Consider the following 24,468-nt stretch of genomic DNA (forward strand, 5'->3'; position numbering starts at 1 on the left):
ATGCCTTAAACATTTGTGACATTTTGCTATGGGAAAGGCAAAACATTTGTTTACAGGTAAATTCCTTCCTGGCTTAAAATATGGCAACCATTAGCAACCATTGCAAGGTCAGGAGGTACAAAAAAACCCCTTTGGTCAAACCAATAAAACTTAGCTAAAGGGAAAACGACACTAAGCAGAACCTGAAAATGAATATAGATTTTAGAAGCATGGTAAGAATTGGCCTGAAATAGAAACAGAATGATAAAAAGAAGTGGGTAGGAAGGTTTTGCTCTTCAGCCAACCGCACTGTGGAAGCCACACGCAGCCAGCCTTTTAAGCCTCAATGCCAGGCTGGGCAGGGCAACAGCCAATGCCTGGGCAGCCAGCGAAGCATCACCCTCCAAGCGGGACCTCTGGTTGGCCTATTCACATTTTCCCTCTTTGGCGGGAAGACTGAACCTCAATACCACTGGCCAAGGGGAATTCCTCAGCAGCAACCAGCAGGCAAGCATGCTCTAGATGTCAGGAATGAAGGTGGAGCACAAGGGTTCTGCACCTGTTCCACCCCGTAGATGCAGAAAGAGGCCACTCCTTTGCTACAAAGGTATCTTTCTGAACTTTGCCCGTGCAGAATCCTGTAGGAACTGGATCCTAGCACCCCTTACCAGTTTTTGCTTCATAGGAGGATGCTGAGCCAACCTACTCCCATCTGAGTTTTTATGGGTATGATGATAATCGAGGACCATAGGATTAAGTGTAAGGTTTGCAAGCTTCACAGACCATTCTTTCACAGGACTGTGCACTGTCAATTAGGCAAGTTTCCTTTCACGGTACATAAGTCTCTTGGTGCCTTGGGGATCAGGCAGGATATAAATCTAACACACTAGGTAATACGTAATGATTAGTGGTATCCCAACCACATTGTCATGATTGTTGTACAGAATCATTGTAATTGGGCCACCCAGCATCCTTACAGGCCTAAGCATCCATTAATTACATCTGCCCGGTTTAATTTCAGATATATTCTGCATTAGTCCAATAGATATTGCTGTCAAACTGTTTCACTTTAAGAGTTTGTGCCTTGCCACTGTAGCAAGGGGTGCCAATTCAAATAAAATATGGGGGGCAGTGCACGCGTCTTTTTCACGAGTCGGGTGCAAACTCATTGCAAACTCAAGAGTGCTCATTTCTTTCCAGGAGTCAGATGCCATTATGCACTTAGTACATAGTTTCAAGCTACAGGAAGTGGAGGGGTTAAACTCAGCATTACCAAAGGCTGCCACTATAATACAGTACAAAGGTGCTACAGCTAAAGTGCAGTAAAGGATGCTGTGATCAAGTCTGTTCAAACTATATTACACAAGCAATTCTGAGGCTGGAAAACCCCTCTCTGATGGTGGAAATAAGGCAGCGAAATAATGTGTTTTGTGAAATAACTCAAACCCAAACTCACAGTGGTAATGTGAAATTTCTTTTCTTCCCACAGCCACTGAACTATGAAAAAAAGAAATCCTATACTCTTAATATAGAAGGAGCAAATACCCACCTCGATTTCCGCTTCTCACACTTAGGACCTTTTAAAGATGTAACTATGTTGAAGATCATTGTTGGGGACGTGGATGAGCCTCCATTGTTCACTTTGCCTTCCTATGTCATGGATGTTTACGAAAACGCCGAGATTGGGACTGCGGTGGGCACAGTTACAGCGCAAGACCCAGACAGCGCGAACAATGTAGTAAGGTATGCTAGTATATTCATAGATCTTCAGTTAACTACAAATAGTATGGGGTGGAGGTGAGGAAACCGTGAGGTGGGAAATTTGTAGTCTTCATAAAGCTATACTATGGAAAACTTCCTTGATCCCTTATTAAAAATGAGAAGTGTTGGAGCTTACATATTTTTATTATTGAAGCATGGTAGGTCAAATGGTCTGAAGCTCAACATCAAAAAAACTAAGATCATGGCCACTGGTCCCATCACCTCCTGGCAAATAGAAGGGGAAGAAATGGAGGCAGTGAGAGATTTTACTTTCTTGGGCTCCATGATCACTGCAGATGGTGACAGCAGTCACGAAATTAAAAGACACCTGCTTCTTGGGAGAAGGGCAATGACAGGCCTAGACAGCATCTTGAGAAGTAGAGACATCACCTTGCCAACAAAGGTTCGTATAGTTAAAGCTATGGTTCTCCCAGTAGTGATGTATGGAAGTGAGAGCTGGACCATAAAGAAGGCTGATCGCCGAAGAATTGATGCTTTTGAATTATGGTGCTGGAGGAGACTCTTGAAAGTCCCATGGACTGCAAGAAGATCAAACCTCTCCATACTGAAGGAAATCAACCCTGAGTGCTCACTGGAAGGACAGATTGTGAAGCTGAGGCTCCAGTACTTTGGCCACCTCATGAGAAGAGAAGACTCCCTGGAGAAGACCCTAATGTTGGGAAAGATGGAGGGCACAAGGAGAAAGGGACGGCAGAGGACAAGATGGTTGGATAGTGTTTTCGAGGTTACCAGCATGAGTTTGACCAAACTGCGGGAGGCAGTGGAGGACAGAGGTGCCTGGCGTTCTCTGGTCCATGGGGTCACGAAGAGTCGGACACGACTAAACGACTAAACAACAACAACAAATAATGCATCGCTTTATACTTATTTTTAAATGGTAATAGATTTTCTTTTGAGTACTGCGGTGACACAAAATTTGTAAAGTTGTTCACTTATAAGTATTAGGCAAAACATTTTATGATTGGTTTATTGGCATTAAAAGGTAAAGGTAAAGGGACCCCCAACCATTAGGTCCAGTCATGACCGACTTTGGGATTGCGGCACTCATCTCGCTTTATTGGCCGAGGGAGCCGCCGTACAGCTTCCGGGTCATGTGGCCAGCATGACTAAGCCGCTTCTGGTGAACCAGAGCAGCGCATGGAAACACCGTTTACCTTCCCCCCGGAGCGGTACCTATTTATCTACTTGCACTTTGAGGTGCTTTCGAACTGCTAGGAAGGCAGGAACAGAGACCGAGCAACAGGAGCTCACCCCGTCACGGGGATTCAAACTGCCGAACTTCTGATTGGCAAGTCCTAGGCTCTGTGGTTTAACCCACAGTGCCACCCGCATCCAATATTATTGGCATTAGGAGCATACAAAGAAAGCTCTCGAGAAGCCGAATGCCTGCCATTATGCTGAATGGAGAGAGGTCATATATATTGTAAGATCCCACATGTATAGAAAGATGTTCAAAGCACTGGCACATTGTGTTTAATGTGCCCAATGCCAGGGATAGATATGAGGGTTTGCTTTCACTGTAATGGAGTCTTAGCTGTAATTTTTTTCTTTTCTCCCATATGAGTTAATGGCACTGCTTACTGATATGGAGGAGACAGAACATAAACTTGTGAATCCAGAGGCATTAGTGATGTGGGAGTTGAAACTATTCCTTGTCTCTGGTGACCCAAGTGTTCTGCAGAAGAGCAGCCTCCGCCTTCCCACAAAATCTAAACTTTCCCCCACCATCAATCCCTTTTTCAATGGGAGAGCATGTGCTTAATGGTTAAAAGAGGTGGGTTGGTTGTGTGCAACAGCTTGGACTTTTGTAAGCAATCAGACAAATATGCAATATTCAAAGATTCATTCTGCACAACTTATAATAACAGAGTTTAAGACAAGGCATCAGCTTGAAGCCCCAAACCATGAAATCATGCCAGTGTTGCGGGGATGTTATGATGGAGTCGCATAATGATGCAAATGTTTTAAGATTAGGGTTTTAAGTCTCCAAATCTGAATCAACTTTCTTTCCCTAAAATGAAAATTGCATTGCTTCTTCTGGCTTAGGTGAAAGATTAAACCTAGCATTATGTCTTTAGTGTGCTAGTAGCTTTGCTTGTTTGTTCTGGATCCTATGGGAAGTGGGAGGGATTTTCTTTAAAAAAAAATAAAGATTGTGTAGCTGTCTCAAAACAATTGAATGTTGAGGGTAAACAAACGCTCCAAATAAGCGAATTCGGAGGGTAAACAAACCAAGCTAAGATTACAGTAAACCCTTTAGCAAAAGGTATGCAAATCTGTAATGGATATATGCTGCAGTAACCTAATCCTTTTATTATGAAAAGGTTGGAAATTATTTTCTGGTTTTCTTTAACAGTGTGGGAAAGTACTGTTAGATACATTTCTAACTTTTAATGGCGTTTGTGTGTGTAGATAGATAGATATTAATTAAAGCATATCTTCTATGTATGGTTTTATCAACATAGCTGAAGGATTAACATGAAATTTTACAGGATCCCATTTTTAAGATTCCAAGGCACATTTTCACGCACCAAAAGTCAGAAATATTTGCTGTTTAACAATACCCTGCTTTTATCTATTGTCAAATTACAACATAGCCAATAGTTCCTGTCATTCTCTTCTTACACTTGGAATGTATAAAACCCTCCCAAGAAGTGTGACTAGTATTCTTGACACTGATGTTGCCAGAATTCATTATTATTTGGTCTGGAACACAAATCTCCAGGTCTTAAGGCTTGGCTGCATTCTGAATCAGCTCCTGAGAGGTATTTTCTAGTTTTGAATGTTAGCTGAGCTTCTGGGCATCCACAGGTCATCAAGGAACCAAAGGATCCACGGTTTTCAAGGGCACCTGAGTGTTCAGTGGGTTTGAGTGGATACTATGGGAGCTACATGGCCAGCAGTTCCTTGCATCTAGGATTTTTTCATGAGCTTGTTCCCTGCTGCAAGCCAGGATGGGACATGAGGTTGGGAGGCTGGGACAATGCACCTGTGCCCATGAAGCCAATCTGCCATCCCTGCAAGTATGTTTGCACTGCTCCAATTTTGCACATTGCGGGAGGAGGAGAAAACCAAGCAATTTTTACCTGGGACAAGTGAGATTGCTCATATTAGATGAGCTTACCTTTGATTTTACCTGAGGGGGATGAATCTGTCGCTAGTAACTGAAACACTTTTAGCTTATTTTAAAATAAGATGTTCTGCATGAGAAGAAACATCCAAATTTGCATCAAATGTCATTTTCAGATTATTATTTTTAGTGACAGCCTTAAGGATGCAAAGAACAATTTTACTGGTGTTTTTGGAAGTATTTTTGCCTTTCTTTGGAATTGTAATATGTTTGCTTCAGAAAACACCACCAAATTTCCATATCATTTTTCTGTAGGGAAATTGCTCATATCAGCTAATTGCAACATAGTATTGGCAAACTAATATTTTTACCCCCAGTTATTATAGCCATTTTTCATGCCGTGTGCTGGGTCCTCCTGTTGAGTAAAATACTTGATTCTGGAGTTTGCTTGCCTTACAAGGAAACTGGATCTCTTAACTTTCCTAATATATACAAAAAAATAATTCTGATTTTTGTTAGTAATTATATGCTATGATTTTCCCCCAAAGAAGACACACACTCACACTCTCTCACACATACAACCTGTTGTATCTAATGTTAGCCATGCTCGGGGTACACCTATTCAAATTAGTGAAAGAGACTAACTTAGGTCAATTAATTTCACTGTATCATTTCTGAGTAAAATTTAGTTGGATACAACCCAGAGTTCATTGACCAATCACTTGTGAGGAAAATGAAGGGCTCCTTAATGAGTAAATGGAAATGGTGACCTCAATTTTGTAAAGTTTACAGAGTTAGGTGCCCTTGGACTGCTGGACTTTTCACTTTGATATAGACAAAGAGATGATAAGTTAAAATGCAATTAACTTATCTGAAGGTATGTTAGCTATTCCACTCTAATTGTCTTTTGTTCAGCTTTCCTCTCCTTTCTTTTTCCTCCTTTTATACTTGCTTTCTTGGATTTCAGTATTATAATTCATCAAATTTTAGTTATGAGTTCAACAGAGCATACAATGTCAGCTTCCATGTCATTAGATACGCTAGTGCTTGTTAAGATAAAGGGGATTTTAAAAAGAGTTATTTTTAAAATCTACCACTAGTGCTAGGAAATTTTCTTTAGTTTCTCATTCTGCATGCTGGTTTTATTATACCGGCTGCTTTTCACCTGACAAAATTCACATATGAGTACATCAGCATGCCTTCCGGCTCTTTCTTCTGACTCTGTTGGTTTGCACTTAGTAATTTTTTTGAAATATTTTTTCCTCTATGGTAAAACTTTGGCAGTTCTTGGCCAGAGTCTTTTTACAGTCATATATAGTTTTGGCACAAAGCCCCAAGTTCTTATATTTCTATATTAGAAGTGATACTATGTTGTAGCACTTGTCTCTGTTTATCTTGTTGTGGAACTATTTCTATATGTATTTTTACCCATGCAAAGGGCAATCAAAAATGTCCTGTGTGTTGAAAATATGAGGTTCAACTCATATTATGGACTGTCAAGGTTATCTGGGAAAGAACTTTGGCCCTTAGAGAGTTGAGCCAGTGATGAGAGTGGAGATGGAGTGCTTTGGACTAGACAGAACATTGTTCAGGCTTCTTACCAACCTTGGTGGCCTCCAGATATTTTGGATGTTGGGTGTTATGGTTCAAAATATCTGGAGGGCATTTCGTTGTGGGAAGCTGATTTAAAGCTGTGTTATATTGGGAGAGGGCATAACACATGATGTGTAATTTTACAGTTCTAGTTGCAATCTCTGACACCTCCACTTACAAGGATCTTGCACAGCAAAGGTGGGAAGAAGACTTTGGATAGCTAGGACTTGAAATGCTGTTGTCACTTATAAGTAGACTCCACTGAGCTAGGTGGACTGAGAGTCAAACAGTGGGAGGCTACTTTGTATGTTCAAGGCTGAAAGTTTATGAAAAAGATGACTCTGGTGCCTCATTTGATATGTTTTATCCATCCTAATGGCTCTCATTAGCTATGAGATGCAAATTCCATGAGCTCTGTGTCATATCAGTATCAAGCTGTGCTCTGTATCTGATTACAGTGCTGGCTGCAAGCCACTTGGCTTCTGACGAGAGAGCTATTGAAGGATGACACTAATCCAACAAACAATTAATGAACATTTCTCATAATCCACTTTGTGTGCCCTGGTTGTTTTATTAGGACATTTCTGGAGCAGATACTCAGCAATACATTTTGTATCCTTAATTTTATTGCCCCATGGAATGCTGTTTGATTGTTTCCCTTTGGATTGGGTTTGGAATGGGTTTACCTTGGAATGGGTTTACGTGGGGCTACCTTTGAAGGTGACCCAGAAACTGCAATTAATCCAGAATGCGGCAGCTAGACTGGTGACCGGGAGTGGCCACCTGGACCACATAACACCACTCCTGAGGTATCTGCATTGGCTCCCAGTACATTTATGAGCACAATTCAAAGTGTTGGTGCTAACCTTTAAAGCCCTAAACGGTCTCTGTCCTGTATACCCCCATCGTTCAGCCCAGACACTGAGATCCAGTGCTGAGGGCCTTCTGGCGGTTCCCTCATTGCGAGAAGTGAAGTTACAGGGAACCAGGCAGAGGCTCTTCTTGGTAGTGGCACCCTCCCTGTGGAACACCCTCCCATCAGATGTCAAGGAAATAAGCAGCTATCCTATTTTAAAAAGACATCTGAAGGCAGCCCTGTTTAGGGAGGTTTTCAATGTTTAATACTGTATTGTTTGTAACACTCGATTGGGAGCCGCCCAGAGTGGCTGGGGAAACTCAGCCAGATGGGCAGGGTAATAATAATAATAATAATAATAATAATAATAATAATAATAATAATAATAATTTGTTGTTGTTGTTGTTGTTAAGACAGCGCTGTAACAATCCTCAGGGTCAATTGCTCATTTTTAAGGCTACACCTTAAAAACCATAGAAATTAGAAATAACAGAATTGTAGAGTTGGAAGGGACCAGGGGGGTCACGGAGTCCAACTCCCTGAAATGCGCGAATCTTTTGCCCAGTGTGGAGCTTCAACCCAAAACCCAGAGATTAAGACTCTCATAATCTTCATACCTTCAAAACTCCACAGCCCAATCCTGTAGGGATATCTAGCCACTGGAACCGCCTTCCTCAACTAGGTGCCTTCCATATGCTTTGGACTATGGCCTTTGTAATCCCTGACCCTTGACCATTATGGCTGGAGTTGTTGAAAGTTGTCTGAAAGTTTTGGAGAGCACCAGGTTTGAAAAGCTTGCACTATAACATTAAACATGTATCATGTTCCCTCTCTTTGATAGTGTTCTGGTTTGATAGAATAGTTCAGATTTGCAGCGAAGTGTGCCGATCCTCGGACCACTAAATGCTGCTGATACATGTTGATCTTTATGTTACTGAAACATTATTTTACCTTCCCCTCCTTGAAATTCTTACAGATGATTTATCTGAGTGGAACTCTCCCAATTTGCTACAGGTGACATCTAGTGGCATCTCTGTATATTGTGTGGTTTTGCTTGAGCTGAATCTTAATTTTGAGGAAATTTACTTGCCTGGAAAGGAATTATGATATGTTACATATTGACGTTTGTGTTCTATGCTGCAAATCACCCGGTGGTCTTTTGACAAAGTGTGGCATTTGAGTTTTCTAAATAAATAAGTACATAGTAGGATGACCAGCATAACATGATTTTCCTTTGAATTGGAAGAAGCTTTGTGAAAATCTGGATATTCACATGGAAGACTTTTCATCTTCTACAAGTTAATTAAAAATGTTTCATGCGCAAACAGGAATTGACACCTATTAAATTTGGAGGAAAGCCATATGAGTTGTTTAGGATACAATATTTAACATGGGTTGTGACCTCAGTTCAAAGAAAAGTAGTTGAATTTATGCTTCATTAAAATTGATGGGATTTCAGTCTGACCAACTTTCTCTGGTTTGAGGTCATCCAGTCTTTATACCAGAGTTCTTCACTGAACTCTTGAGGATAAACTCACTGAATAACATCTTTGAAACTTTCTAATTTTCAATTGTTCAGCCATCCTGAATAGATGTATCATGAATTAGTACCAATTTGCCTTTTGAATTTTCAATATACCGCTTATCACCAGTGTTTACTCTCTCTTTTCTTTTTGTGTCGGGTTAATGGTGAAGAGAGGGGGTTAGGATTTCACAGACTATCACAACAGGCCACAAGGTTTCTTCAGCCATGAGAAGGTTGGAAGCCATTCCTTTACCCCATAGATGGAAGTGCTTCTGTTGGATGTTAAATATACATCGACAGCAAAACACTCTCACAGACAAACCATTACCTTGAGCAACTATTTAAAGGGAATGTTCCCTCTAGTCATAATGTTGCCTTCACTTGTTATATCTGGAACAGGAAGTCTTCAGAGGGGCTTTGATCTGGTTTTATGTCAGACTTTAAAGGCCACTTGGTATAGTCAGAATAACAATTACTAGAAGTAAATGCAAACGAATGGATCATTTGCCCACCCCCCACCCCTGCAAGAGTTTAATATATTCATATGGAATTCCCTTTGTTGTTTAGATCAGGCATTTGAAGAAATTTTCAGCTGTTTTTCACAAGTTCTTAACAGAGAGGGCCAGCCCCACTATTGGAAATGCTACTGCCTCAGTCAGACAGCTGGTTGTTGATGTAATAAAAGGACAGATTATTTTTAGTTATTTAATATATTTTCATTTATTTCTTTATCCTCAGAGAGAGGTAGCTTTGAAATTTTCAGCCTTAGGCACAATGCACCTTGGCTTGGGGGGGGGGGGCGCTATGGGGAATTGCTGTTCTGCCTCAGGGTCCAGCAATGCTAGCAGCCAGGATTTCAACAAGTCAGCAACACAAATATATTTTGAATGCTCTTCGAACGCAGAAAATTTGGGAGTTACACCTTCACATGACTGTAAAAGGTACAACACATATAGGATATAAATTGAATAAATAAATACATCGAATATCTTCACTTGGTGCTACAACAGTTTCTAGAAGATATTCTCTATATTTGGAGGGGGTATTGAGAAAGCATACCTTGTAATGGGAGATGACTGGAAATTAAACTTGAGTATTTTGTATCCAATGACATTGATCCTCTCCATTGTAATGCTGTTCATTAACCATTGCTGTGACTGATGAGTGATAGAGAGCCTCAGGTGATCTTGGCATTTTGCAGACTGCATTAGGAATTATACTACATGGTTTGCTTAGCAGCTAAATGCTAGTAAACAGAGAGAATATTTCAACAAGCTTCACTCTTCTCTTCCTTTTCCTTTTCCCTTTTTAATGCACCTGCTTTATTTCCAGGCAATGTGGAGTGCATGTCCCAGATTAAAGCAACCTTGCACAATTTTTAAAAAGTGTTTTCTGTGCACTTTGAAGTGTTCATTTTATGAGGAGTTAGTGGAGCATGGCATAGAGCCTTATTGCTGCCTCTGGCTTTCCACTTTGTCTAATTGTTGTGCAGTATTACATAGTATGAAGTGATATATTGTGGTGCTTGAGATACTTGCTCCTGCAGGCACTGTAGAAGAGCCCATTTCCTATCCACCTTTGTTTTAGCAGGTAGCACTGATGGACTTTAACACTTAGTTCACCAAAGTTTGCTTGTAACCAGTGTGGTGTAACACATTGTGTGGTGTAACACATTGTAACCAGTGTGGTGTAGTGGTTAAGAGTGGTGGACTTGTAATCTGGTGAACCAGGTTTGATTCCCTGCTCCTCCACATGCAGCTGCTGGGTGACTTGGGCTAGTCACACTTCTCTGAAGTCTCTCAGCCTCACTCACCTCACAGAGTGTTTGTTATGATGGAGGAAGGGAAAAGGAGATTGTTTGCCGCTTTGAGACTCCTAAGGGTAGTGATAAAGTGGGATATAAAATCCAAACTCCTTCTTCCTTCCTTCCTTCTTCTATCTCACCATGGTCGATTAATATATTGTGTGCTTCCTTCAATTTGCAACATTCTACCCCACTTTTCTTAAAGCCATGCCCATAAACATAACCTGTTGTGGAGCTATGGATGCAAGAACATAAGAATAGCCTGTTGGATCAGGCCCTAGTATCTAGTCTAGTATCCTGTTCTCACAGTGGCCAACAAGATGCCTGTGGGAAACCAGGAAGCAGAACATGAGCACAAAAGCACTCACCCCTCCTGTGGTTTCCAGCAATTGGTACTGGGAAGCGTTGCTGACTCCAATTGTGGAGGCCTAGCATGGCTACATCATGGCTACTAGCCATTGAGATAGCCCTCTCCTCCATGAATTTAGCTAATCCTCATTCAAAGCCATCCAAGTTGGTGACCATCACTGTCTCCTGGGGGAATGAGTCCCATAGTTTGACTATGCGCTGCATGAAGAAGTACTGTCCCAAATCTTCCAACATTCAGCCTCATTGGACAGATGAAGGGACAGTATTATACCATTAGAAGTATTCTTGATTCTTAACTGCTGGGGTCATCAAGTACAGGACCAGGTTTAGATCCCAACCCATTAGGTTCCCTAAGTGTATCATTCTTCTTCTGGTGCTGGACAGCTACTCTTACAGATAGGTATCTAGGTCCCACAGAATGGGTGAGAGTGCCTAGTTTGCCTCTACTTTGCACACAAAGATGGGCTACATCTCAGTGGTATTCTTGTAGGATACAAACACTTTCCTGCCTATCACATGGTTGCTTTGCTAGCTCATACTAAATTTCACTTGAGAACATAAACAGCCAACATGGCCAGTCGCCACAAAAAGTCTTACCTTATGTGGCTGGAAAATTGTAGAAAGAGAACGACAGGGGAAAATTCTTGTAAATTCAAGGAGTGGAACTCAGTGTTGCTGATTTCTGCTTACCAGATGGAATGATCTCCCCTCTCCTATCCCCATGTGCTGTTCTGAGGGTTCTCCTGACCTTCTAGAGACTGTGTGGGGAGGTGAGATGGTTAGCCCCTGTTGTGTTAGCAGGACTCATTGCTCTGGCTTCCACTAGTGCAAGAGTTTAGTTGAATCTGCCCCATAGCTCACCTATGCATATGCAACATTTCAGTTCTCTGCACCAGTCTTCCCCAACCTGGTGCCCTCCAGATGTTAGGGACTACAACTCCCATCAGATCTGGCCAGCGTGGGTTAAATGGGTTAGTTGGGACAGATGGGAATTTTAGTTCAAAGCATCTGAAAGGCACTAGGCTGGGGAAAGCTGCTATATGTGATAGTTTGTTGTTGAATGTGTGACCTGACTTCATTGTAAAGTGTTGATCCTGGGTTGGTTTGAAGACTTATAGCTCTACATGATGACTTCTTCACAAAGTGTTATTGCAGTCATTATACTGGTACCATGTGAACCAGCTGTCATACTGTTACATTTATTTGCATTTCTTAACCTTGTACGGGAAGCAATGAGCTAAAAAAAATACATTTTTCAATCAACCAAATCAAAATAAACTAAATTTGTTGAGAATAACTGCCGCTTAAATCCAGTCAAATTCAGAAAATATGGCTGTTGTAGTGTGTGTGTGTTTTCCAGCTCTAATTGTCTTCTCTGACTTCATCTGTAGAAGGGTAGTTTGCCAGTCCCTGTTCTGCCTTGAGGATGCCCTCTGTTCACCTCACATTGCAGTCTTTCTTTTTCATAGTCTCTGTAAAGATACAATTCATTGTGGCATGGAACATTACTGGCTTGCCTGCAGAGTGTGAGGCTGAGTTTATGTCCAGTTTGCAGCATTCCGTAGCTTTTTAGGAAATACTTGGGCTTTCCAATTCATCTTTGGGATACCAGGCTACACTGAGAAGAATGTGGATGCTGCTATGTTATTGAACCTTCTAAATGACTTTCAAGAATATGGACTGTGTCTGTCTGTTAAGAAAGTCTGCCAAGCAATCTCTGAATATTTTGATATTCCAATGTATTCCAGTTATTTGAACACCAAGGGCAATGTTCATGGAAGAAAACACCTATAGCATTGAAAGCATTTTGTTTTTTAAGCATTGGTTTTAAAGAAATTGATTGAAGGATAACATTGCCTCTGTTGCCAGTTCTTTTTTACTTTCATTGTTTAAATGTTAATAGTATTTATATATTGTCCTAACTTGGAGGTTGATGAATTCCTTCCAGTAAAGAAGTCCTCCCTTGCTGCTGTCCAAATGTTTTGAACCACAACTCCCATCAACCCCAGCATGGCTGTTCTGGGTTGGGCTGATGGGAGTTGTAGTCCAAAACTTATGGAGTGTGTCAGTTGGGGAAGGCTGAAGTAAAGTCATTAATTGAGGGCTTTTATTATTGTAGAGTTAGGGCTGAGCAGTGGAGTGGCCAAATTTTCTGCCAAAGCTGAACTTTTTCAGAGTCATTGAAGTAAAAAGTGACTGCGAAAAATTCCAAAAGGACCTTTCCAAACTGACTGAATAGGTGGAAGAATGACAAACGCAATTCAGTCTAAGCCAGTGTAAAGTGATGCATGTAAGGGGGGAAATCTGAATTTCACATACATGCCATGGGGTCTGAACAGGCAGTGACTGACCAGGAATGAGACCTTGGAGTCATAGCAGATAGCTCAATGAAGATGTTGATCCAGTGTACAGCAGCTGTGAAAAAGGCAAATTCCATGCTGTGGAATTATTCAGGAAGGAACTGAAAATAAAACAGCAGCTTGTATGACGACAGCTGTGCGGATGTTTTTAGCCAAGAGATGGAAGGATAACCAAATCCCTAACAGAGAAGAGTGGCTGCTCAAATTGATGGATTATGCCAAATTGGCAAAAATGACTGGAAGGATCAGAAACCAGGAAGATAAAAAAAAAAATTAATAAGGAATAGGGGAAAATTATAATTTACCTTGGAGAACACTATAAACAATTAAAAACATTTGCAGGACTGTAATAACATGGAAACAATGGAGTATTTTTTTTTTTTTTAAAAAAAAGTCAAGGACAATATAAGATGCAGTGGAAAGAGATTAACAATGGAACCCGTGGAGGGAAGTTCAAGGATACAAGTAATCCTATATTTTGGTGGTAGTGATTTATGTCTGAATGTAAACACTAAATGTAAAATCGAATTTAAAAAATTATTTCAAAAAAGAAAGACAATAAAACAGCCAATACTCTACTGCCTATACACAAATCTATGGTGCAACCATATTTGGAATACTGTGCGCCGTTCTGATCACACCATCTCAAAAAGGAGATTATTGGGTTGAAGAAGGTTCAGAAAAGGGCAACCAAAATGACCAAGGCTTGTACTTGAAGAAAAATACAAGCTTTTGAGACTTTTGTAGTTGGGAGAAAAGGTGAGTCAGAGGTGACATGATAGAAGTTTATAAGACCATGCCTGGCACGGAGAAAGTAGAGACAAGTTTTTTCCCTCCTTCTTTCATTCCATTTGAACTTACAGTATTTTTCTGTGTATAAGACTAGGTTTTTTCCCTTTAAAATAATGTCCACAATTCGGGGGTGTCTTATACATGGGGGCCATCTCCCTCCATTTTCTTAAATCCGAGTCCCCAAAATAGGCAGCATCTTATACATGGGGGCATCTTATAGATGGAAAAATACCGTATGTACATTTGATGAAGCTGGACGTTGGAAGGTTCAGGATAGATGAAAGACACTTTTTCTGCAAAGCACATGTTGTTGATGTTTAGTCATTAAGTCGTGTCCGACTCTTCGTGACCCCATGGACCAGAGCACGCCAGGCACTCCTGTCTTCCACTGCCTCCCGCAGTTTAGTCAAATTCATGCTGGTAGCTTCGAGAACACTTTCCAACCATCTCGTCCTCTGTCGTCCCCTTCTCCTTGTGCCCTCCATCTTTCTCAACATCAGGGTCTTTTCCAGGGAGTCTTCTCTTCTCATGAGGTGGCCAAAGTATTGGAGCCTCAGCTTCAGGATCTGTCATTCCAGTGAGCACTCAGGGCTGATTTCCTTCAGAATGGAGAGGTTTGACCTTCTTGCAGTCCATGGGACTTTCAAGAGTCTCCTCCAGCACCATAATTCAAAAGCATCAATTCTTCGGTGATGAGCCTTCTTTATGGTCCAGCTCTCACTTCCATACATCACTACTGGGAAAACCATGGCTTTAACTATATGGACCTTTGTTGGCAAGGTGATGTCTCTGCTTTGCAAGGTGATGTCTCTGCTATAAAACTTGCTTCCACAGGCGGCAGTGATGGCCACCAAAATGGATGTTTTTAAAAGAGGATTAGACAAATTCATGGAGGATATGTCTATCAACAGCTACTATCTACACGGCCATGCTGCACCTCCACTGTTAATGACAGTATTCTTTTGAATACCAGTTGCTGCCCATCACAGGTGCGCAGAATGCCCACAGGTATCTGATTGGCCACTGTGAGAACAGGATGCTGGACTAGATATGAGCCATTGGCTCAATCCAGAAAGCTCCTCTTAAGCTCTTATGCTATTATAGTCCCTATCCACTTTCCCCTGCATGACTGTTCAGAAATAATTGAGGAGTGTAGAAAATAGTTCCAACAAAAGACAATGCACAATGACGCATGAAACTCTGTGGGTATCAGTGAAGCCACACTTCTGGAAAATAAACGCCTCCCTTAATTTTCAATCAAGATTCATAAGCTGGTCTGCAGGCCGTCAGAAGGCTGTAATTGCTTCAATTGTTAACGGTGACCTTCAGCGAAGTAGACTTGGAAAGACGTTGCTTGTCAGTCTCTCTTTATCTGCTTCCTCATTGTGTTTGTTTCTTCTCTCCACTTCAAGGCCTTCACTTTCAGTGGAAGAGAGAATGGCAGCAGCAGAGGAGAGTTAAAGGGAGAGCTGTTCTCTGTTTTGGGACTATTGTGATGCTCCCTTGATTGGCCATCCCTGATCCTGTTGTCACTTTTGTGGAAATGCAACTCATTTCTGCTTTCATGATTTATAAGAAAAGTACATCCTGTATTATATACAGTGGTACCTCAGGTTAATATAATTTATAATAATAATAATAATAATAATAATAATTAATAATTAATAATTAATAATAATAATAATAATAATAATAATAATAATAATAATAATTTATTTATACCCCACCCATCTGGCTGAGTTTCCCCAGAGTCAGCCACGACTGGACCTAATGGTCAAGGGTCCCTTTACCTTTACCTTTACCTTAATAATAATAATAATAATAATAATAATAATAATAATGTGGGAATGCAAACATTGGTTTCCTTGGGCAGGTTCTTGATTTCAGAAGTGATGTGTTTAAATCTGCTTTATACTAAATTAAGCCATAGAGAAAGCAAACTGGGAGTTGTCTATTTGCAGCAGCTTGTCATCAAAGGTTGCAGACAACCTTTCCCAACCTCATCCATTAGATTGGAGATCACTTAACAAACAAAGGTGCCAAGGATTGGTGGAAGTTCTGCATGCCAAGCATGTACTCTGCAACTGAGCTATGGCCCCTTACAGAGTGCAGATGTCAATGGATAAGCAATTAGCTCACTGCTAAATGTTTTAACATTTATATATTTAAGGGTAACTTTTGATTTTTGTTTTATTTGTCCTTCCTAGATATTTCATTGACCACAAAGCAGAAGAAGACAGGTATTTCACAATTGATGCAAACACTGGGACCATTAAAACAGCTAAGGTCTTCGACAGAGAAGAAACCCCTTGGTACAACATAACAGTCACGGCTTCTGAAATTGGTAGGTAACAATTTTGTGTGTGTCCCCAACCCCCACCTCTCTTCTCCTCTTCTCCTCTCTCTTCTCCTCCAACCTCATAACATTAGTGTCTCACATCAAATGTAACTCATCTGTAGAAAGGACTCTGTGAACTGAAATGTGTCTATGTGTTTTTGTTACCCAAGAAAATCTTCATAAAAACAATTTAAAAATATAACCTCCATATAGTGCTCGCATGCAACAAGGAAGGATTGCTTTGTGATGATGGTGATGGCGTGGAAATGGATGTGATTCAAACAACCCTTAGCGTTCGATCAACATTACACTTACCATGTTTCTAGCCTCCATTACTGCTACCATGGAATTTGAAGCAGCATATATTGTAGTCTCCCATCAGACTCCCATCACTGATCAGACCCAGATCTTAGCTTCAGCAATATAGCTGTATCATTTGCCCTCAGACCATGCTCCGGGGCATTCCCCCCGCCCACTGACAGTTTGGAGCACCTGTAGTCTGTTGTGGTCAACTTATGACAATGGTTAGAACAATTTTTTTCTGGTCAACGCGTAATAGCTAACAGAAGCAGCAGCCCCACATCTCTTTCTCACACTAAGCAGAGCAGAACCGATCGCACCTTAGGAGTTTCCCTACCTCCATAAGCATCAGGCAATGAAATAGAGTGGGTATAGCAACATACTTAAGGTGCTGATAGCGCATGTGACTCATAGCTGTCAACGTTTCCCTTTTTTAAAGGGAAATTCCATTATTCCGAATAGGATTCCTTGCAAGAAAAGGGAAAAGTTGACAGCTATGATGTGACTGGAATATGTTTGTTTGTTTGTTTGTTTTACTGCATGTTATAAGGGAAAGATGTGGACTTCCTACATTCAGAAGTCACCCTGGAGCAAACAACCATAGCTACTATATGTTATTTTCTCACAAAAACAAGTTGTGGAAGAGAATAGCTAGACTGAGGCAGACATGGCTCCCCGAATACAGCTTAGAAATTGGATCTGGGAAGATGCATGATCAGCAAGCTGCTTAGACTTTATCAGTCAGAAAGTTAGCACCTCAACATCAACTTCTTCCATATTTCCATATCAATTTGCATTTTTTAAACAAAGTACTCATGAAAATGTAACTTCTTGTGTTATATTAATGAATATATGCCTTTATTTGGCCACTTTGCCTCAACATATGCATTTTTGCACATGTTCATTGGCTGGAGAACTGCATGTTGAAATTCTGAGAAGTTTGAATTTCATAGAAAGGCTGTGTTTCAGTCCACATATTGGTTTTAAAACTGCAAATCAGGTAGAATGTCCTTTAGATGTGAATTCAGTTGAATTTCTGGCCCTATCCCTGGTCCAACTTCATTATCTCCAAATGTTGTTGGACTCCAACTCCCATGAGCCCCAGCCAGCATGATCAATCATCAGGTATGATAGGTGTATCCCAAAACCTATGGAGGGCAGTTGGAAAAGTTTGCTCTAACCACTTCACATTTCAATAACAGTTTTGAAGCTTTCAGCACACTTCATGTCCATTGTTGATCATGATGAGTAAACAAATCAATATCTAAATGGTGTTCTTCCCTCCTGAGTTTATGAAGTCTGAGCCAGAGACTCACACTTTTAGCTCTCACATAGCTCTGTATTGGAACTGCCATTACAATGAAGTATATGACATTTGAAAGTATCCTCACTGAACTAAAGATTAAGCCCCGTGTACTATTTTTGGAGGCCTTTACTAATAACCTATGAAATTAAATGTCAAAAAGCTCCTTAAAATTTTTATAAGGCCACTTAGTAATCAGAGTAAGTAATATACGGATGTAGAAAATAAATGGCCTGAGATCGGCTTTGTTCCCAGACGGTAACTGAGAGTGAAATCCTATACCCATTAATGTTTAAGTCTCATTGGCCTCAATCGGACTTTCTTCTGAGTAGATGCTCTACATTTCTCTGCTCAATATTTTCTACATAAACTCTCTGTTTCTTTCACTTTTGTATGAAAAGGACTTAGGTGGTTACCAGATTATTTTCAAAGAATCCAGGGACGCTTATTCTTTTACCCTTGGGCTGGACATATTCTTTTAACCTTGGGCTGGAAATACTAGGAAACAATGTAGGATCTAGATCAGGACAGCAGATTCAGTGGAATGCTGGACTCAGATGTGCGAAAACCAGGGGGGAGACCAATGTGACCCCCGCAGAGGGGGAAAGGGAGCACAATCAAAAACAGCGAAACAGCAAAATGATGCTTAAAAATATCTTTATCTAATAACCCACCTTGACAGAAGAACTTTAGTCTTGCACCTCTGAGGAAAGCTATCATCAGCCAAAATTTGTTGGGCATGATGTTGTTTTATTAAGACTGTTAATCTCTGATAAACATATTTTCTCAGAACCATTTGGAACACATTTCTTGTTCTTTTGCTTACTTTGGAAAAATCCTCACAAGTTTTAAAAAAAGGGGGGGAGTGATAAATAAAGAGAACTGAGCATTTCCGCATCTACTAGTATGATGGCTCCAGGACAGAACCATTTTCAGATGTGCTTCTCCTCTTTATTCTTTTATATCCCATACTCCCCACTCCTATGAATGTTTACTTAGTAGTTAAGTCCCATTGTTTTCATTAGGGTTTACTCCTGGGTGTGTGACTCCAGTAGTCCTTAATCACCAGGTAAGTTGGGGGGGGGATTGTTAAAAAAATGGTGGGCCTTCCCTGTTCAACCCACACACCCTCCAACATTTCTCCAATGAAAGTAGAGACATCCTATTCAATAATAATAATAATACTATTATTTATACCCCGCCCATCTGACTGGGTGGCCCCAGCCACTCTGGGCAGCTTCCAACATACGGTATATTAAAACACAACTACACCTTCAAAAGCCCCTATACAGGGCTGCCTTCTGATGTCTTCTAAAGCCTGTAACACCTTGGCTTGGGGTCACTTAACTCCATACCCTCTAACATTTCTCCAATGAAAATAGGGACGTCCTAAGGAAAAGCGGGATATTCTGGGATCAAATCAGAAGCTGAGATGGCTTCTGTAAATCTAGGACTGTCCCCGGAAAATAGGGACACTTGGAGGGTCTTAACCCATCATTTGTCCTTCTGTGGTTCATGACTACCAGACGATGGAGTTTTCTTTTAACTTTCATTCGTAGGGGATACTCCTGGAAAGTACTGCATTAATGCTGTGCATAGGTATTTTATGAAGGCAGCAAATTGATTTTTATAGTTATTTCTGCTCTTGGGATTGAGTTAATACTTTGGACTAAGTAAATTTCTACAGTAAACTACAGTTTTATAGTTAACCATTAAGAGTTCAACCTCTGAGACCTGATATGGGCCGCATCGTCTCTTCACGCGGTGTTTTTATTTCCAGTGCAGCATGCTTTCAGCTATAATTTAGCCCTAATCATAAACAGGTGTACAGCAAGACCAAGCTTTAATTAAGATTTGAAAGCCTCATTGGAGCTTATTCGTAAAGCTACATGCATACCGCTAGCTAGCTACTGCAGGCAGGGAAAACAGAAGAGTTACCTGATGTCAGGGGTTCAGAAGGAGAGACACAGGAGGGGGAGCAAATGGAGAGTGAGGAGGAGGAGTACGAGGGGGGCGCAGGCAGTGACAGTGGCCAGAGTTATTCCACAAGCCTCTCTAGCGAATCGGAGGACTCACAGAAGGGAGCGCCGGTGGCCAGAGCAAGGGAGATTCCAAGGGAGAAACCTCAAGAGGGAGGGGCCAGCGGGGAGTCCCTGAACAGCAGCTGGAGATCAGGGCCAGCGTCTCCACCTGAGCGCAGTGGGGAGGGGGAGTCCCAGGAGTCGGGACCAGTGTCCTCACCACCAGAGGGAGGAGAGGAGTCAGGTTTGGCAACACCCACATCAGGAAGCGGGGAAACGGTCAGAAGGAAAGTCACCGGCTGGGCGCGCGCGCCAAGTTCAAATGTACAGGAGCGCGGCACAGCGGGGAGCCCGGGAAGGGAGCCAGGTCCTAAAGCCCGCCGGAGGGAGGGGCAAGACTCAGGAGGCTCCGCGTCAGAGGAGTCCAGGAAGGAGGGAACCCCAGAGGGCAGAAGGACCCAACGCAGGAAAGAGCAGCGCAAGAGGTGGAGCCGGGCTAGAATCTTAAACTGGTGTGGGTGGAGCAGTGAGTCAGAGGGGACTTAGCCGGTCTAGCGTTAAGACGTGGGCCTGCGTGCCCAGAGCTTGGAAATGGAAACTAAACTTCAATAAAGACTTTTGTATATAATATCCACTGGGCGTTGGTCCTCTGTGAGCTGGGACCTAGCGGCAGTCCTGACACCTGATATAGCTGTTTAGGAGAAATCAATCTCAATACCATCAGACTTTCTCAATACCATCAGACTTCAATGTTGCCTTCTTATACATTATTTATTTGGCATAGGTGCATAAATGCTATATTACAAAAGGACAGTAAGAATAGTGATGTTTTCCATTAAAATGGGATTGCTTGATGCAATGATGTAATGCTGTACAAAATGGCATTTTGTCTACAATTCTGCCAACCGGAATATATATGCATAATTGCATATACTGACAAACAGAAAAGATGGTGCCAAAATTAAGTTCTTTTCTACCTGGTTGATTTCAGTAAGAGAGATTTAAGCACATTTCCCGCCAAACACACCCTCAGCTGGTATTAAGCAATTGGCTTAGGCTAGACTTGGTTTTGCTATCAAATATTTCATTTATGCCTTCAGTCTTTTCACGCTCCCTCTGCACAAAAATAAGATGACAGACAAGAAACGCGAAATCAAATCTGGGATTGGACAAGGAGCAAGTGTTGAGCTCAAAGCATTGGGCTGGTGGGCCTCTGTCACCTTTTATCTCTCGGAAGACACACCGCCATATGTTGCACCATCTGCAGCTCTTTTATAGCCTCCTCTTAGAAACCATTTGCAATCACAAAGCAATGCGCTGAATGTGAGGAAGACAAAACAGGTGGCTCAGCACAAGGCCATCTCTCTCGAATGACAACGCTGGCTTGCAGTCTTCAGTGTTAAGACAGAGAAATGCTATTGGGTAACAGAGAGGAGGGGGAACTGCTCAACGCCTACTTTGCCTCTGCCTTCTCCCAAAAGGAAACCTGTCCCCAACGTGATGATAACAGAATAAATGATGCAAGGAGGCAACTGCAGTGCAAGATAGCAAAACAGGTGGCAAGGAAACACCTAGCTACTTTAAATGAATTCAAATCTCCACGGCCTGATGAACTGCTCTCTCCTGTTCTTCTGATGCTTTTATTATACAGTGGTACCTCGGGTTAAGTACTTAATTCGTTCCAGAGGTCCATACTTAACCTGAAACACCACTTTAGCTAATGGGGCCTCCTGCTGCTGCCACACCGCCGGAGCAAAATTTCTGTTCTCATCCTGAAGCAAAGTTCTTAACCCGAGGTACTATTTCTGGGTTAGCAAAGTCTGTAACCTGAAGCGTATGCAACCTGAAGCTTAAGTAACTCGAGGTACCACTGTATATTTTAAGGCACCAGGCAAACATGTTCCTCTTCAACCAGGCCTTTGGCTGATTAATATTCCACAGCCTTTTAAATATGTTTGTGGGAGTGTGGGTGTTTTGTTTTGTTTTGTTTTATTATTTTGTTGCTTATTTGTGCTTTTGTGTTTTTATCATGTGAGCCACCCTGAGATCTTTTGATGAAGGGCAGTATATAATTCTAATCAATCAATGAATAAAATAAGTTTCTGATCATAGCCAGGCTCTGAAACCATCATCTGCTGCTAAGATTAATGATGGTTTCAGGTTTGCACATGACAACAAACCACAGTTAGTTGAAGAAAGAAGCAAAAGTTTCCAATCTCCTCGTTCTCATTACACTGGAGGGTGTAGGGGGAGTCGCCCAGAAACTGAAAGTAGGCCTTGCTTCCATATCCCCCCCTCTGCTCTAGCAAGGTGGAATTGCAGCTAATCGATGACAATACAGAGATAGTAAAAGGGAATCAGATTGCTGCCTTTGTCCATTGAACATAAATATACGGAACGGTTATCCCGAGTCTCTCCTTGAGAGGACATGTTCACTCAAGTCAATATCTCCCATCCAGTTGCTATTCAGATTCAGGTGTTCTGAAAAGTGAAAATTCCCTCAATTTCCAAAGTATAATTTCCATCTTGTTGGTGTTGTTTAGTCGTTTAGTCATGTCCGACTCTTCGTGACACCATCGACCAGAGCATGCCAGGCCCTCCTGTCTTTCACTGCCTCCCGCAGTTTGGTCAAACTCATGTTTGTAACTTTCGAGAACACTGTCCAACCATCTCGTCCTCTGTTGTCCCCTTCTCCTTGTGCCCTCAATCTTTCCCAACATCAGGGTCTTTTCCAGGGAGTCTTCTCTTCTCATGAGGTGGCCAAAGTCTTGGAGCCTCAGCTTCAGGATCTGTCCTTCCAGTGAGCACTCAGGGCTGATTTCCTTAAGAATAGATAGGTTTGATCTTCTTGCAGTCCATGGGACTATCCATCTATTTAGGCTTATACAGTGCTACCTCGGGTTACATACGCTTCAGGTTACAGACTCCGCTAACCCAGAAATAGTACCTCGGATTAAGAACTTTGCTTCAGGATGAGAACAGAAATCGTGCTCCGGCGGCGTGGCAGCAGCAGGAGGCCCCATTAGCTAAAGTGGTGCTTCAGGTTAAGAACAGTTTCAGGTTAAGAATGGACCTCCAGAACAAATTAAGTACATAACCCTAGGTAAGGACTTATGTCACACCATAATAGTTTTGGGTAGCTTTTTAAAAAAATCTTATAAAGCATATCCATTTACCCTATGCTCTATGAGGTAAAAGGACAGAAAATAGTTCTGAAATTTCTATACAGAAGAAAATGATAAAAGTGGACCTCCAGCAATGGAGGTGTATTTCTGAAAGCAATCCTATAAATGGATTGTTTGCAAAGATCTAGCCAGGACTTCTCTTTCAGATTCTTTTTGTTTGTTTCAGAAGATGCTGAGCATAGCTGTAGAGAACAGGTGCAAAGAAAAAGGACCTGAGACAAACAGAGATACCCAAAGAGCGAAAATGTCAGATTACCACAGGCTTTATTAAGTTCTGACTGTTTGAAATGCCAAGGTATAAGAAAAATGACCACAGGAAAGGCAGCTGTGTCTGCACACAGCTTTGATCTCCACCTGTCCTATGAAAGAAGAATGGTCTAGAGCAACTGTATAATTTTATAAGACATTCAAAATCCTCCAGGGTATAACTATGTAAGCAATAGGAAAAGAAAAACATGAATTTTGTTTTGGGGTGGATTTTTGTAAAAAGGTTTTTTTCCCTCCAGAATTGTGTACTAAAAATTAGGTATTTGTTGGTTTATTGTCAAAGGGAAAGCACAAATGAAAAAAACAACAACTACTCATTGCTATGTGGATAAAAATCTTCTATGCTGCATGCCAGAGGAAATGAAAACAATTTGAAGAAAATGCAGTCTGTACAATAGCCCAGCAAGGTAGCGACATTTTCAAAGGCACTTTGAAGCGGGAGCAATGAATTCTAATCAAAATAAAGAAGACTGAAACATGCAAAACAGCAGGCAACCTTTCTCAGCAGTTCCTCCGAAGCAGAGACAAGCCACTTGGTTGTTCACACACAGATCTCAATCCAAAACTTAAAAACACCAGCAGAACCAGAAATGTGAATAAGATTACTGCTTATGGGGATGGTAGTGGTGGAGAATTTAGCAATCACTCCCCTGGCTCAGAACTTCACGTACACTGTGGAACAAAGCTGGAGTTTGGTGCATTAGAAACCTTTCTTTTCTCTCCCCCCCCCCAACCATGATGGTAATTCTGTGCATGTATTGCATTGGACAAATGGAGGTGGATGGGAAAGCCTCTGCAGTCAAGGGAACTTGGTGTATACATTGACCAGATGTCAACAAACCAACCAGGGTTTATTATGACATGAATGAGTCTAGCCTCATCTCGGATTCACATGCTCCCTCTTGGGCACAGCAACAAGCAGTT

At 41.5% G+C, this 24,468-nt stretch overlaps 1 protein-coding gene across 6 annotated transcripts in view; it reads left to right on the forward strand.

Annotated features, from left to right (window-relative positions):
* The window catches only part of CDH18 (cadherin 18), a 605,089-nt gene that overhangs the window by 558,773 nt on the left and 21,848 nt on the right, over window positions 1–24,468 (forward strand). For all 6 annotated transcript variants that reach the window (XM_083747250.1, XM_083747246.1, XM_083747247.1 and 3 more), the window contains 2 exons: window positions 1,469–1,722; window positions 16,338–16,474. In XM_083747250.1, the coding sequence (XP_083603376.1) occupies window positions 1,469–1,722; window positions 16,338–16,474 (391 nt within the window). The remainder of the gene's footprint in view (window positions 1–1,468; window positions 1,723–16,337; window positions 16,475–24,468) is intronic.

The sequence above is a fragment of the Podarcis gaigeae genome (genome assembly GCF_964106915.1).
Source record: "Podarcis gaigeae genome assembly, chromosome: 7".
NCBI classification, from domain to species: domain Eukaryota; kingdom Metazoa; phylum Chordata; class Lepidosauria; order Squamata; family Lacertidae; genus Podarcis; species Podarcis gaigeae.